Below are 13,363 nucleotides of genomic sequence, written 5' to 3' on the forward strand. Positions count from 1 at the left end.
ATGTCATTTAAAATATAAAAGCGTTACCAAAATGTCTTTTTATTTTTGTTGAATGCAATACTGGTTTGGTCTTCTTGTAGGATTTGTTGACAATAAAAAAAATATAGAATCACATCACTATTCTCATACTTTAAAACCTCATTAAATATAAATTGTCATTCAGCGATTCAAACCACACTCTCATTGGTATGGGAAACATCTGCTATGACCTTCTCAAACTGGGGCACACATATCTTGCATCATACACATGAACACACACACACACACACACACGCACCATCACAGTTGCACATATCAGCCATATCAGAATCCCTTTATCAGTTCATTAATTAAGTTGCTTGTACCTAATACTCTTTCTCAAAACTCTCTCAAAACACACACACACACACACACACACACACACACACACACACACACACACACACACACACACACACAATGTAACAATCATCCAAGCCAGCACGCACACACCCGTTCCTCTTTCTCGTCATGCACACTTCCTATCTTTCTCACATGCAGGTCTATTATCACATTTGGTTGGTAATCATCCAATCCGTCTGAGATATGCAAAGCAGCAGTAATTGTGTTAGAGCCTAATTCGTAGCGCGATGAGGAGAGAGGGGCCCTCCTAACAGTCATTAGGCATGCAGAGCACAGCTCCCCATCAAGCGCTTCACTCCTATCCGCTCATCATTACACATACACACTCCCTGACATCTCTGAAATGTCTCTCTAAAATGTCTCTGCGGGACTCGCTCCATGCTAACTATGACTCTTCCTCTTTTTCAGTGCCCTTTATGCTGTCTATCTCTTTTTTCCCCAACTCTGCGTCTGTCTCTTCTTTTATTCGTGCTCTTTATCATCTTCCTCTCTGCGTCTCTCCCTCAGCTTTTTTTTTTTCTATCTGAATGCTTGTTTCTTTCTTTTGTCATCTCTTTACATTTTTCTTTGCTTCTTTCCAGCCTTCCTCAAGTACTACTGAAGCACACATTCACTGACAAGAGCATTATATGTGTACACAGAAAACATACACAATACAAAACTGGACTGGGAGACCGGACAAAGACATGAAGGATCGGCAGCAGACTGAATTAATTGCTGCTGTAGATGTCTGCCTTTTTTTTTGCCAATTTAAATAAGCTTTATCTTTTGTCACTTGAAAAACGTAGGCTCAAAAGGGAAAACAAACACAGAGACAAAAATGTGTTTGAGTTGATTTAAAATGTGTTTCAAGGAAGCACGGAAGGCAGCCTAAACAAACCTAACATTTCACAAAAATGCCTCGGGGTGTCCTGGTTTTCTCTCTGTATGAGCTTCACTATTTGAGTGTCTCGTGCTACTGCTTCCTGCCAGGAGTACACCAGGACTTGATACTTTTAAATATCTCAGAAAGATCCAAAACCTAAAAATGCACTGTACTTTCACATTTAAAAGCTCCATTTGAATCTACATCAGGCACAATCACAAAACCTTTTACTCAAGTCCTGTTCTTAAAAACTATTTTTAGGCACTTGTACTCGTACATTTTGTATACATTTGTACTTCTACTTACATTTGAGAGAGAAGTATTGTACATTTACCCCCCCTTGTGTTTCTTGTTTGTCCCCAGTTTGTTTCCCTCTGTGTTTGTGTGTGTCTGCTAGGCGCAAGTCCCCACCGGATGAATGATGAATATGTCAGGAGCTGGCTATACTGTATTGTATATATAATGATGTCTGCTTGACAAGACAATGTACGTTGCTTTATACACACAATGAAAGCTCCTCCACTGTAAACTATGCACTCAAAATAAACAGACGGGTGACAAATTGAAGGAAAAACCAGCATAAAGTGTCTTAGGGCTGCCAGATCAGCTTCAATTGATTCTACAAGTCTCTGAACTCCACAGAGATTCGCAACCATAGATGGCATATCATGTCCTCCATCTCCAAACCCTTCTTTAATAACCACTCCCATTGGGATAGAAACTATATATCATAGGATAAAGGTGATCACTCAGAACAACTTTATACTGATTTGCAGTGACCGTTCCCTCTGAGGGACAAGTGGACCCAAACCATGCCAGCAACATGCCCCCCACAGCATAACAGAGCCACCAGATCCCCTCACTGTAGGAGTCAAACGTTCAGGTCTGTACTGTTCTCTTAGTGTATACGTCACACATGCACTCGCCCACTTGTCAAGAATAAGGATGACTCATCTGACCAAATATCTTTTTCCACATCTCTGTAGACCAGTGTCTATGATATTTGCACCACTCAACTCTCACATGTGCATTAATCTTTGTAACGAGGGGTTTATGCGCTGCAACCTTACTATAATGTCCCTCTCTATGTAATTGTCGATGGACTCTTCTTGCTGACACTCTGATCACGTCCTGCATTGACATTCTCAGTGACCTGAGGAAGGGTTCCTCTTCTGTTTGTCCTTACATATCGCACAAATGCAAGAGTATCACCGTCATCAAATGTGTTGAACACAATTCACTGATGTCTTTCCCATAGATCTAACACTCACTAGTGGGCCAGTCTTTGTGACTGAAGCTCCTGTGCCCCAACAATAAACCCTCTTTCAAAGTCACTTAGACCTTTTCCTCTTGCCATAAAATTTATATAAAATCTCAATATAAAATCAGAACCAACCGGGCCTACTCAGCATGTTTATACCTGCCACAGAGGTATGATTGGATGTTAACTGCTTAATTGTACCATACAGTGCACCTGTGTGGAAGCATCTGCATTCGTTATGTTTCTCCACTCATTTATTCAGGTTTCTCTTTTAATTTGTCACCTGTCTATGGATGAATATGTTGTCAGGTAGGACACACATGTACGGGAAGAAAAACATGGTAAAAAGCAGAGCAACAGAAAGACAAAGAGGACCCAGCAATAATACATTTCCATTCAACATATTCCCATTTCAATCCACAACTCAACCTTGCTTCTCCTCACCAAGACAAAACAGAGAGAAACATAGAGCGAGAAGAGACAAGAGAACAGAGAGAGAGGGAGTGAACAGACAGAGTGGAGAGGCATTTTTTGAATTGAGTAGGACAGAGTGATCAAGAGGGAGCAATTGAATGTGTGAGAGTGCAAGAGAGAAAGAAAGAGAGGGAAATAGAGACAGAGGTGGAGAGAGGAGGAGGAGGAGCAGAAGAGGAGGAGGGGGCTAGCTCTGCACAATAGGCCTAGACATGAATGCTCCTCGACACTCGTTTCCACACATCCCCTTCAATTTCTCTCTAATGGAACTAGCGACTCTCCGCACCCACTCACATTGTGCACAAAGAAAGCATGAACACGTGCACACACATGTGCGCGCACACACACACACACACACACACACACAGTCAACAGGAGCACAAATGAACAATAACACACAACAGCTTATGAACATGTGCCAGTAACACACACACACAAATATATAAGCATATGCGCTAATAGAGATGGGCACATTCACTCACACACACAAACACACAGACATATGAAACAACACGTACGCAAACACACAAGCACAATGACTGTGAATTTCATCCCTGTCAGATAAAGGAAAAGGGGGGTGATGAATCACACACATAAGGCCAAGTGTGCATGTGTGTGTGTGTCTCTCTGTGTGTGTGTGTGTGTGTGTGTGTGTGTGTGTGTGTGTGTGTGTGTGTGTGTGTGTGTGTGTGTGTGTGTTTGCCCCGAATGTATCACAGTGCCTGTGCTGTGCCTCCTACCTAAGAGTTTGTGTGGGTGCATATTTGTGAAGGTCTTTAAATCATGGAAGCTGCTACTTCTGTATGTGTGTGTGTGTGTGTGTGTGTGTGTGTGTGTGTGTGTGTGTGTGTGTCCATTTGTCAAAGCACACTCGGTTCTCCCAATATGGCTGTCAGCATGCGCCGTCAATCATAAGACAGTGTGTGTGTTTGTGTGTGTGGACGGGCAGCACCAGACGAGGTCACCGATAAGGGCTGGCCCTTCGGAGGCCCATCGCTCTCTCCCTCCTACAGGCTGAGCATAAATTACTCCCCCAGCTTCAGCCACACAAACTGATGTATGAACATCTACTTCTCACCCCTCCCCTGCCTGTGTGAAGGCTTCCTTTTCTTTTCTGTTTCAAAATGCTTTGCAGGATCCAACATCAGTGCTTTCATTTGATTTGGGAAAATGATAACTGTTTGTTTTTGCATGTAAAAGAGAATACTATTGCAGAAATTAAATGTCTGCCAAATACATATAACCGTTGTATAAATGAAGGTTTGTTGCCAATATCAACATCCACATTGTAACAAATGACTGTGCAGCCAAAACTATAATGGACATTTTTGTGCAAATCCTAAAGACTTTACTTCCTTATACACATTCCCATACTCACCACAGCTGTAATACTGTGTGTGGAGTGGAAAAAAAACTGATCTGGCAACAGCAAAAAGCTAAAGCCCTTGGCGCTTGGATTTTACACACAGCCTCAGGTGACATTATTCAGACGTCCCTGAACACTCTCAGATTGTCTCTGCAATTCACACCTGCCAATCAGTGAGCTGCAGGTGTGTAGTGGGGGAATGGGGTTGGGAATGTACATCTGCACCTGCATCAACAGAGTAACAAAGTGTGAGGAGTTACTTCAGATGTTCAAGGTTCTGGACGTATGTCTTATTCAGCTTTTTTTTTTTTTTTTATCTCATAGATGATGTCAGATGATTGGCAGCTGGAGCGCCTCCAAGGTTTTGATGGCCATGAAACTCTCCCAGTTGAATCACCATTATGAACAACAAGCAACTGTGATAAATGGACTGCAATGAAGGACTGGTAGTCCTTGAGACTTCATCCAATCACAAAGTTTAAAATTATGCTGTCCGCACCACTAATGGCGGGCAAAAGTTAAAAAGCTCTTGGTGGTTTCTCTGTCAAAGGGAACATTTTCTAATACACACCTGGTGCAGACTGGTGCATAAGAGAATGAAGATACGGAAAAGATGTAGTGAATTTCTGTTAACTGTCAGTGGGTGAAAAGGTTTAGTGAAAAACCAGCATTTCAATCACAGACTCTTCTTTGGCTTCTTCATAGCAACAGCACCATGGCCACTGTAGTATTACAATCTATATTGCAGCCATTTGCCCTCAGCAAAAAAATGGCCAAATCATAATCATAATGTGTAGCATAGTGAATAATCCAGGAGACTCCTGTGTTTGTAGAAAACAGTGTTTCTCATACATTGATATATTTGTAGCGGCCCGCCACAATATCGACATTGACCGCCGCATATTGATTTTCTATATTGAAATCTTATTTTATAGTAGAGCTGTGCCAAGCGCATTGATTCGCTCACCCAAAATGTAATCAATCCAAACAAAACATGTGTCAATTTGTTTGACACAACATGAAGCAATGGAGCTGTACATATTGATCAGTTACTTATTTGTCACAAATACATGACAATTAAAATATTTGCAGTGGAGCACCTTATATACAGAATTATCTAAAAATTAAGAAAGCCCTCCTCCTGTCAGCCACTGCCACAAATAGAAACTAATTCTGTGGGAAACACTGGAAAACATGCAAATAATTTACTATTACCTGTAACTCTGATTACTTTGCAATTCTAACAGGTGGAAATTATTTACAGCTTCATCTTGTGAACCAGCCATTTGCGTAAAATGGCTTTAGCCTTGAATATTTAACTGCATAGAAATTGCATACACAATTTTTTGGCATCTGGGATCAGAGAAATATGGAAATAAATACACAAATATAGACTTTCTTTTTACATCATGGAAAGTTTCACAGTCCACACTGGTACAGACTAAAACAATAGACCAGATCAGACCAGACCAGACAACAGACCAATAGCCTTTACCAACTATGGCAACATAAATACATTTAACACACTGACATATGAAGATTGCATAAACATGCATGTCTCCATCAGTTTGAATCCAGTCTGACCATAAGCAAAAAATGCATCCTTCTGTGTTCCAGTTTTTTTTTGACAAGCAATCTGGTCTTCTTGGACATACAACTGTTTTATATGTTATGTAATGGGAACAGAGTAGTTTTTTTCTATAAGGACTTAATGTAAACTCACCTGTTTGTGCATCTCAATATTGAGTCCGTAGGACATCTCATAGTACTGGAAAGTAAGAGTGAACAGGACAAAAAGAAAAATAATGTTATAACAACACAGGCATCAAATTCTTTTAATTGCTCTCAGAAAATCCTCTGCGCAGGAGCTCCATACTAACATTTTATTATGCACCATTTACAGTGTGTGACAAATCATGTGTTGTATAGTTGATTATATGGATTATACTGTAATGGGAAATCGGACTAAAACTCTCTAGTATTTGCTCAGTGTTGTTAATTGAGACAGCAAAATGTGTGTTATGATTCACAATATAAAAAAACATACAGTACACACACACACACACGTATATATATATATATATATGTGTGTATAACATAAAAATTCATAGGTGATAAAAATTAGTGATAATATTTTCCAGGCCTCCCCTGTGGATATGCAGTTCTCGCTGCAAACTAGAACTATAAATCACAAAGCTAAAATCTTGGTAATAAAAACCCAGGCTGAAAATAAACAAAATTATCCTTTAACACAAAGTAAACCCTCAACCCAACATGACACATTTATGACATCTTAATGAATCCCGAGATAGCAGATTTTGATTCGACAAACATATTCCCATTCAGAAACCCGTCTGCATGCACACATACAAACAGATGACACACAAACAGGAAAAGGAACTGAGAGAGAAGACGAGAGACAGTAGAGAAAGAGCCTCTGTTGTGTTCGTGTGTGTGTGTGTGTGTGCGTGTGTGTATGTGTGTTCAGTGTTAATGAGAGGGCCACCCTCTAGGCGTCAACCCTGTTAATCACCCACTCTGTCTGCAGGGGGACTGGCTCTGTCACTGGAAAACAAACAGCACACAGATCTCTCACACATAAATGTGCACGCAAACACGCACTGCTCCCGTCACTCGCTTGCTCTCTCTCACATGCACACGATTGTTGTTTTCTGGTCGATCTCACACTGGGTCTATCTTGTATGCGAGTACACATGTACGCGCGCACACACACACACACACACACACACACACACACACACACACACACACACACACACACACACACACACACACACACTCTCTCTCTCTCTCTCTTTTTCTCTGTAACTGCTCAGGCCCACGCAGAAGCTCCCTAAAGTAATTACAGCGCTGGGGAAATGGAGGTGCTGCCGCTGGCCGGGGGAGTGGGGCAACCTGATATGCTATTAGAGGAGTAGTGGGGGGGGTGGGGGGGGGGGGGTCGTTGTGGGGATACAAGGCCAGGCCTGCCACTGATGGAGTGGAAGTGCATTTAAAGGTGTGTGTGTGTGTGTGTGGACGTGCATGGTGCATCTGTGTGTGTTTGTGCATGTGTGAGCGGAGGGGGAGCAATATTGCATTCATACTTCAATTTTATAGGAACATTCTGAGCCAAATCTGAAGCAGGTTTCAACTGAAGAAAATCCTTTTGTACTTTTGAGGAAAATTTTTGCAAGTCAAAGATTTGATGACCCAAGCTAATGCAAACATCCTTGCACAATTTCATTACAACTACGGTATGGTTCATATAGCTGCGTCAAAGTATCAGAGTCCCAATTAGAGCTGTCACTTACAAAAAAGAAAAAAAAATATGAACAAACATGTAATTTGTTCTAATGAATTCAAAAGACGCACACTTAGTCTAATCATAGAATACATTGTAGAAATTACTTTGTTCCATGCATCTGTGGTGCCTCCACTGCTTCACTGACTAACAACCTAATAGGTGACTTCATATTTGTTGTCATGGTAACCATGCTGCAACGACAAACAGACTCACCTTTACCCACAATTTTTTTTTGTATCTATGGTAGGGGTGCAACAAACGATTATTTGTATCATCAGTTAATCTGCCAACTCGTTTAAAATGGCAGTGAAAACTGTTGGCTATAATTTTCCACAGCCTGAGGTGATGTATTCAAATTGTGTGTTTTACTTGACAAACATCCCAAAACCTAAAGATATTCAGTTTACTATTAGATATGATGAAGAGAAACAGCACTCCTCTCCTATTTCTTAGTTTAAACCAGCAACTGTATGTTGTCTGTAACAATGAATCAATTACTAAAATGGTTGCCAATTACTTTTCCGTCAATCGACTAAATGATAAATCGACAAATTGTTGCAGCTCCAATCTGTGTAGGTATGTTTGATGTAAGCCTGTAACTTCCAAGTCTCCTCTACTCAAAAATGTAATCACAACTACTTGGTAGGTTATGTGAACATTGGTCTGCTTGAAGTGCTTTGTATTTTCTCTTGCATGTTTCCTGAGTCAGTAATGTTTGCCTTCAGGTAAGAGCAGGTTGATGACATCCTGCTGGACATTTACCCAACCATCAAAGAAATCATGTAATTTTGGCTAATTGAGGAAGCGCTGTTTCTGTACACCATGTAAACGCTGATTTCAACTTTTACCTTAATCTAGATAAATCACAGCAATGAAATACACTAAACACAAAAGAAAATGTATATGTGACTGTCAGAGCTGAGATATTACAACACATCTTAAACATTTTAACATTTGAAAAATTTGAGCTATCATTTCTTCATTCCGCCATTTTTCCACGATCGTGCCCCTGTGTCAATATGTGTGTATTTATGTGTGTGAACGGCTGCTATCAGGCTGACAATGCCTGAGTGAGTGTGCGAGTGTGTGTGCATATGTGTGTGCCTGCTGGCTGGCTGTTGGTGGAGAGAGCAGTGCGGCGGCACAGATTAGATGAGATTAAAGCCAGTCAGAGGATCAATTAGAGGCAAAACATCAGACGGCTACACAGCCACGGCCAGCAACAATGAGATTAGCCCCGAGGTGGAGCAGAGAGCGGGCGAGCACATCTGTGTGTGCGTGTTTGTGTGTGAATGTGTATGTGTGGAGAGAGACAGGGGAAAGAGAGGAAATGACGGGGGTTGGGGAGAGAAGATTCACACATACAGTAACTCCAGAAACAAAAAGGGAGCGAATAATCAAAGGACAATTCCAATTTATTTCAATTATGGTCTATTTTTTGTAGTGGGTATGTTATGATATTATAATAATAGTACCACTGTTCTAACCAAATTAACTGTTGAGATCTCAGAACACTGTCAAACTGTCAGACTGCGGGTAAACAAGCCAACAGTGTAGCCACATTCTATATTTTTATTTTCAGATAAAACCAAATGTCAGCGCGCCCAAAATCAGCAATAATCCCTCATTGCAGAGGATTGTGTGTGTGTGTGTGTACAAGCATGGCGAGTACAATAGGAGATACCTGAACCGGGAACTGTGGATGATGGAACAAATTGTGCGTGTTCTAATTTTACTTGGGGGGGGGGGGGGGGGGATTCGGATAAGAACTCTGATTCTCATCTTCAACTGTTCTGAATCAATTAACAACCCCAAAATCTTCTCTCTTCTGGGTTTTCATTAAAAAATGCATGTATTTTACTACTCAGAGGAGTTTTCATGCACCGAAAACGGAATCTGCATCAACTGCTTCCCATTTACACCAGCTCACATATGCCCAGTTATTGCTCATGAATGTATGCGTTTTCAGGAGTGATAGAATGGACGGCGATAGTTTCTGATACGCAGCTCAAGCTGTCGTCTGGACGAGTAGTGTGGACGTAACCTAAGTCTGACTACAGATTTCAGCAACTATCTTGGTGAGTACAGGTTCTGTGAATACATAGAACAGATGGCCAAACTTATGAAAATAAGATCTGAGTTGTAATTAACCGGAATGACCTATTAAATTATTGCATTGCAAAGGGAAGGGGGGGGGGGGTTTGAAAACATAGGAACAACACAAAAGGGAATTTACACAATAATCAAATATTACTTTGGCAAAACATATGGTGACAAAATAACACTCAAGAATCACACATGCACACAGCGTCACTCACCATGATATAATGGCGCTGCATCTCTGACTTCTCACTGGCCAACTTGTCACACTCAAGCTTCAAACTGGGGAGCGAGGGAGAAGAGAGGAGCACAGAGTCAGACCTTGTTAGTCAGCTTGACAGTCCTCCTCCTAAAGTGCTGACACCAGGTGACTTCTCCCTGCTCTTCATCATCATTACCTCCACTTTCACCAACAGCAGTGTCATCACTTTCATCATCACTTCAACCCTCATCACTGCCTCCACATTCATCATCATCAGCACCACTTCTGTTGTCATCATCTCAGCCACCATTACCATCTTTATCATCACCACCACCACCACCACCCCCAGCCCCCTCCATCATCATCATTACTACCGTCATCATCCTCACCTTTACTAGTCAGCAGCACCGTTTTCACCGAGCTTGGCAAAGTGTCAATTGACAGGAGGAGGTCAAACTCATTCTGAACTCCAGAGATGTGTCTAGTCAAAATGTCTGCTTTGTGAATCAGAGAAGAGGCAGTGAAGTAAAAAGTCTAAATATAGTGTTGGAGCGTTTCCTGTGACCCAGTCCCTGCGACAGCCATTAGCTGTAATCATGTCAGAGCTGATGTTATGCGAGGCGACAGGACAAAGGATGACGCGTCAACAAGTCAGCCTGATGTCGGTCTCAGAAGGCATCATCTGATGTGAGGACTGGATAAGACTCAGATCAAATAAAGATATGCGAAGGCACACGGTGGATAGGTTCAGATTTAGGGGAAGTCTGAAACCTGTTTGATGGTGTGTGTATGTTTATGCTGGGATGTTCTTCTCAGCTGTCTGCAGGAATGACAGCCCGATTACAGCCAGTGCCGGCTGAATCTTCATCACTGTTAGTCTTAACTGGCAGACTGAACACAGTGTTACAAGCAGCCAATAACGTGAGCTTATTCTTACAAACAGTATTTTGCTTCTTCTATAATTATCACAGCAGCTGCAGTGTTGGCTGGAGTTAACTTCAGCTTTGGTTCAGTGTTCATCCCTGTCTGAGCTACAGTTTTGTTAATGATGAATATTATGACACTAAAATATATAATTATGCATCTTATTTGATATTTAAAAGACAATTCCAGCGTGAGTTCATGCTTGTGTTTATGGTTTACATATCAGTGGATCATTTTGGTGTTTCAATGATACAGTATATTTGTGTTTTTTACTTTATGTTAATACTTCTCTTGCACGCACTGAAAAAATTAATCCATCTATTTTCTGGCCTGGAAGCTAATACAACATGCATTGGGGAAAACGGCAGAGAAGCACCCTTGAGGTTGCCAGTTCATCATAGGGCAAACACAACACAACAAATTAACTTACAAGTGGACCTGAAGGAATCCCTTATGAACATTAGAAGAATATATAACTTTCCACTGCCACCCCGTCCCCCCAGTTTAGAAACTGATGGTTGAAATATTTATTTTGGAGCACACAGAAATCCGTCATGTAATGACCCAGAATCTGTGTGTTTGTTTATAGGCAGAAACGTCCCCTCCCGTCTTATCTCAGCGCTCATGATGCTCCAAACACTCGCTACACTCATTACACAGAGCCCCTTTCTAAATGTAAAAGTTAATAATCTAATATCAGCATCCTGATGTGTTTTCAATTTTGTTAAATGAGTCTGTCAGCTATTAGTGATCAGTTGCCTTCATAAAAGTCCCACGAGTTGAAACTGAATGAGGCCAAATGATGGCCCTGTGTGCAATTATCCTTAGTTGAAATTATCTTTAATTGTGGTACATTAAAGTAAAAAAGGTTTTTAACAATCTCAAATAATGCTGTAATTATTCAGTTGAGCAGTAAAACACAAGATACTTAAACAGCTGTGTTATTGTTGTTTTTAAGATGTTATTACTGTGATGTCTCTGCAGTGCACCTTCCAATGTGCTGATTTCTATCTGAAGGATTTCACTCTAAAGTAGCATAACTGATATTTGATTAGCATCTACTAGAAGGCTAGCATCTAAAGGTTAGCGCCTTTTTCATTAGACATTTGTCCATTCTAGAAATGGATCAGCTTTCAATAATCCAACGAAGGAATGGAGAACAGATGTCCAAGGTGAGGACATGTCTTCTATTGTAAACATGGTCGGTCCGGTTTACAGGTTAGATGATCATGGTAGCTCACACCACGACATGCAACAGATACCAAACCTGATCAGCTGTCCAGGGGATGGGGCATGCTTTTTTTTTTTGTTGGTGGTGAGGGGTGAATTTATTGTACCGCCTTCTTCCTGTGTGTGAACGAGCAGCCTCCACTTATCCAAAACGCTCCCCTTCCCTCCTACATAAAACCCATCCTGCTATCCTTGTGTTCATGCGTAGGCTATGTGGTGGGTTGTCATGACGACAGGCCTCCCTGCTGCCAGCCTACCTGGGATTGGCTTTGTGCCTCCTCTGATTGGTGCTCAGCAGCCCCTGGGCCTGTACCGCTACTCTCAAACGACACTTTGATGGAGTTTTATTGCCGATTCTTCCGTCTCTAAATCGCTCCTGCTGTCATCTTTATTTTGATTTATGTATTCCCTGATCTATTTATGCATGTGAACGAGGGGAGGGGAGAGGAGGTGGGGGAAGAGGAGGGGGTGTGGGAGGAGGAAGACAGCGACAGCTACAATGCTTGCTACTATACCCGAGGGAACGCCTGCGGTACATTTGCCTTTTAAAGGCTTCAGCACCAGACAAGCACAGCGCAGCAGCAGAGTGCTACAAAGCCCCGTCTGTGGTTCCCAAGCCCCCCCCCATCCCATCCCATTCCCCCTCCTGAGTAAGTAGGCACTGTATGCATGTTCTGTATGCTCAGACAAAAAAGGTATTCTTTCAACTGTGCCCTGTCTCTCTGAAGAGGGTTAAACGGTGCTGCTCACCGTTGTGGGAATTACAAAAACCAAAGGCGAGGAAAAAGACACACACAGTGTTATTGCAGCTTCAGAATCCTCCACAAACAAGAGCGATCAGACCAGAGCCGGGATTTTGCACGCAATATGCCAGGCTTTCATCTGCCTTCGCTTGTCTCGGCAGAGGCAAGCCTCTGGAAGGTTCTCGGAGAACAGGTACAGAGGAACAAACCAACCTCCTCAGGAAGGAAGGCGAGCTTCAAAGACTCCACTCTCACAAAGAGAGGATCTCTCACTGAGATGCAGACCCCGTGGCGTCCCCCCTCTTTATAACTGCTATCAAACGGATCAGTTAAGGTCGGACCAGGCACTTTGGAAGTGCCTCAGACTTCTGGCACTGTAGCGGCATTTAAGCAGTAAAGCAAGATCGATAGCCGAGGGTCAACGAGATTGATTTAGGTATGAGTCAATAAAGGATGTTTCAGTGTGCAGCGTGGTGGTAGAGTTCAGGAATAGAGGAACAAAGGCTGACA

The 13,363-nt window shown here is 42.0% G+C and overlaps 1 protein-coding gene across 2 annotated transcripts in view; it reads right to left on the reverse strand.

Annotated features, from left to right (window-relative positions):
- Positions 1-13,363, reverse strand: part of aes (amino-terminal enhancer of split) — a 36,284-nt gene that overhangs the window by 4,729 nt on the left and 18,192 nt on the right. For both annotated transcript variants that reach the window (XM_022759611.1, XM_022759610.1), the window contains exons 3-4: positions 9,973-10,036; positions 6,071-6,115 (exon numbers count right to left, since the gene is read on the reverse strand). In XM_022759611.1, coding sequence (XP_022615332.1) covers positions 6,071-6,115; positions 9,973-10,036 — 109 coding nt within the window. The remainder of the gene's footprint in view (positions 1-6,070; positions 6,116-9,972; positions 10,037-13,363) is intronic.

Source organism: Seriola dumerili, unplaced genomic scaffold (genome assembly GCF_002260705.1).
Source record: "Seriola dumerili isolate Sdu_G_001 unplaced genomic scaffold, Sdu_1.0 BDQW01000322.1, whole genome shotgun sequence".
In the NCBI taxonomy this organism is placed as follows: Eukaryota; Metazoa; Chordata; class Actinopteri; order Carangiformes; family Carangidae; genus Seriola; species Seriola dumerili.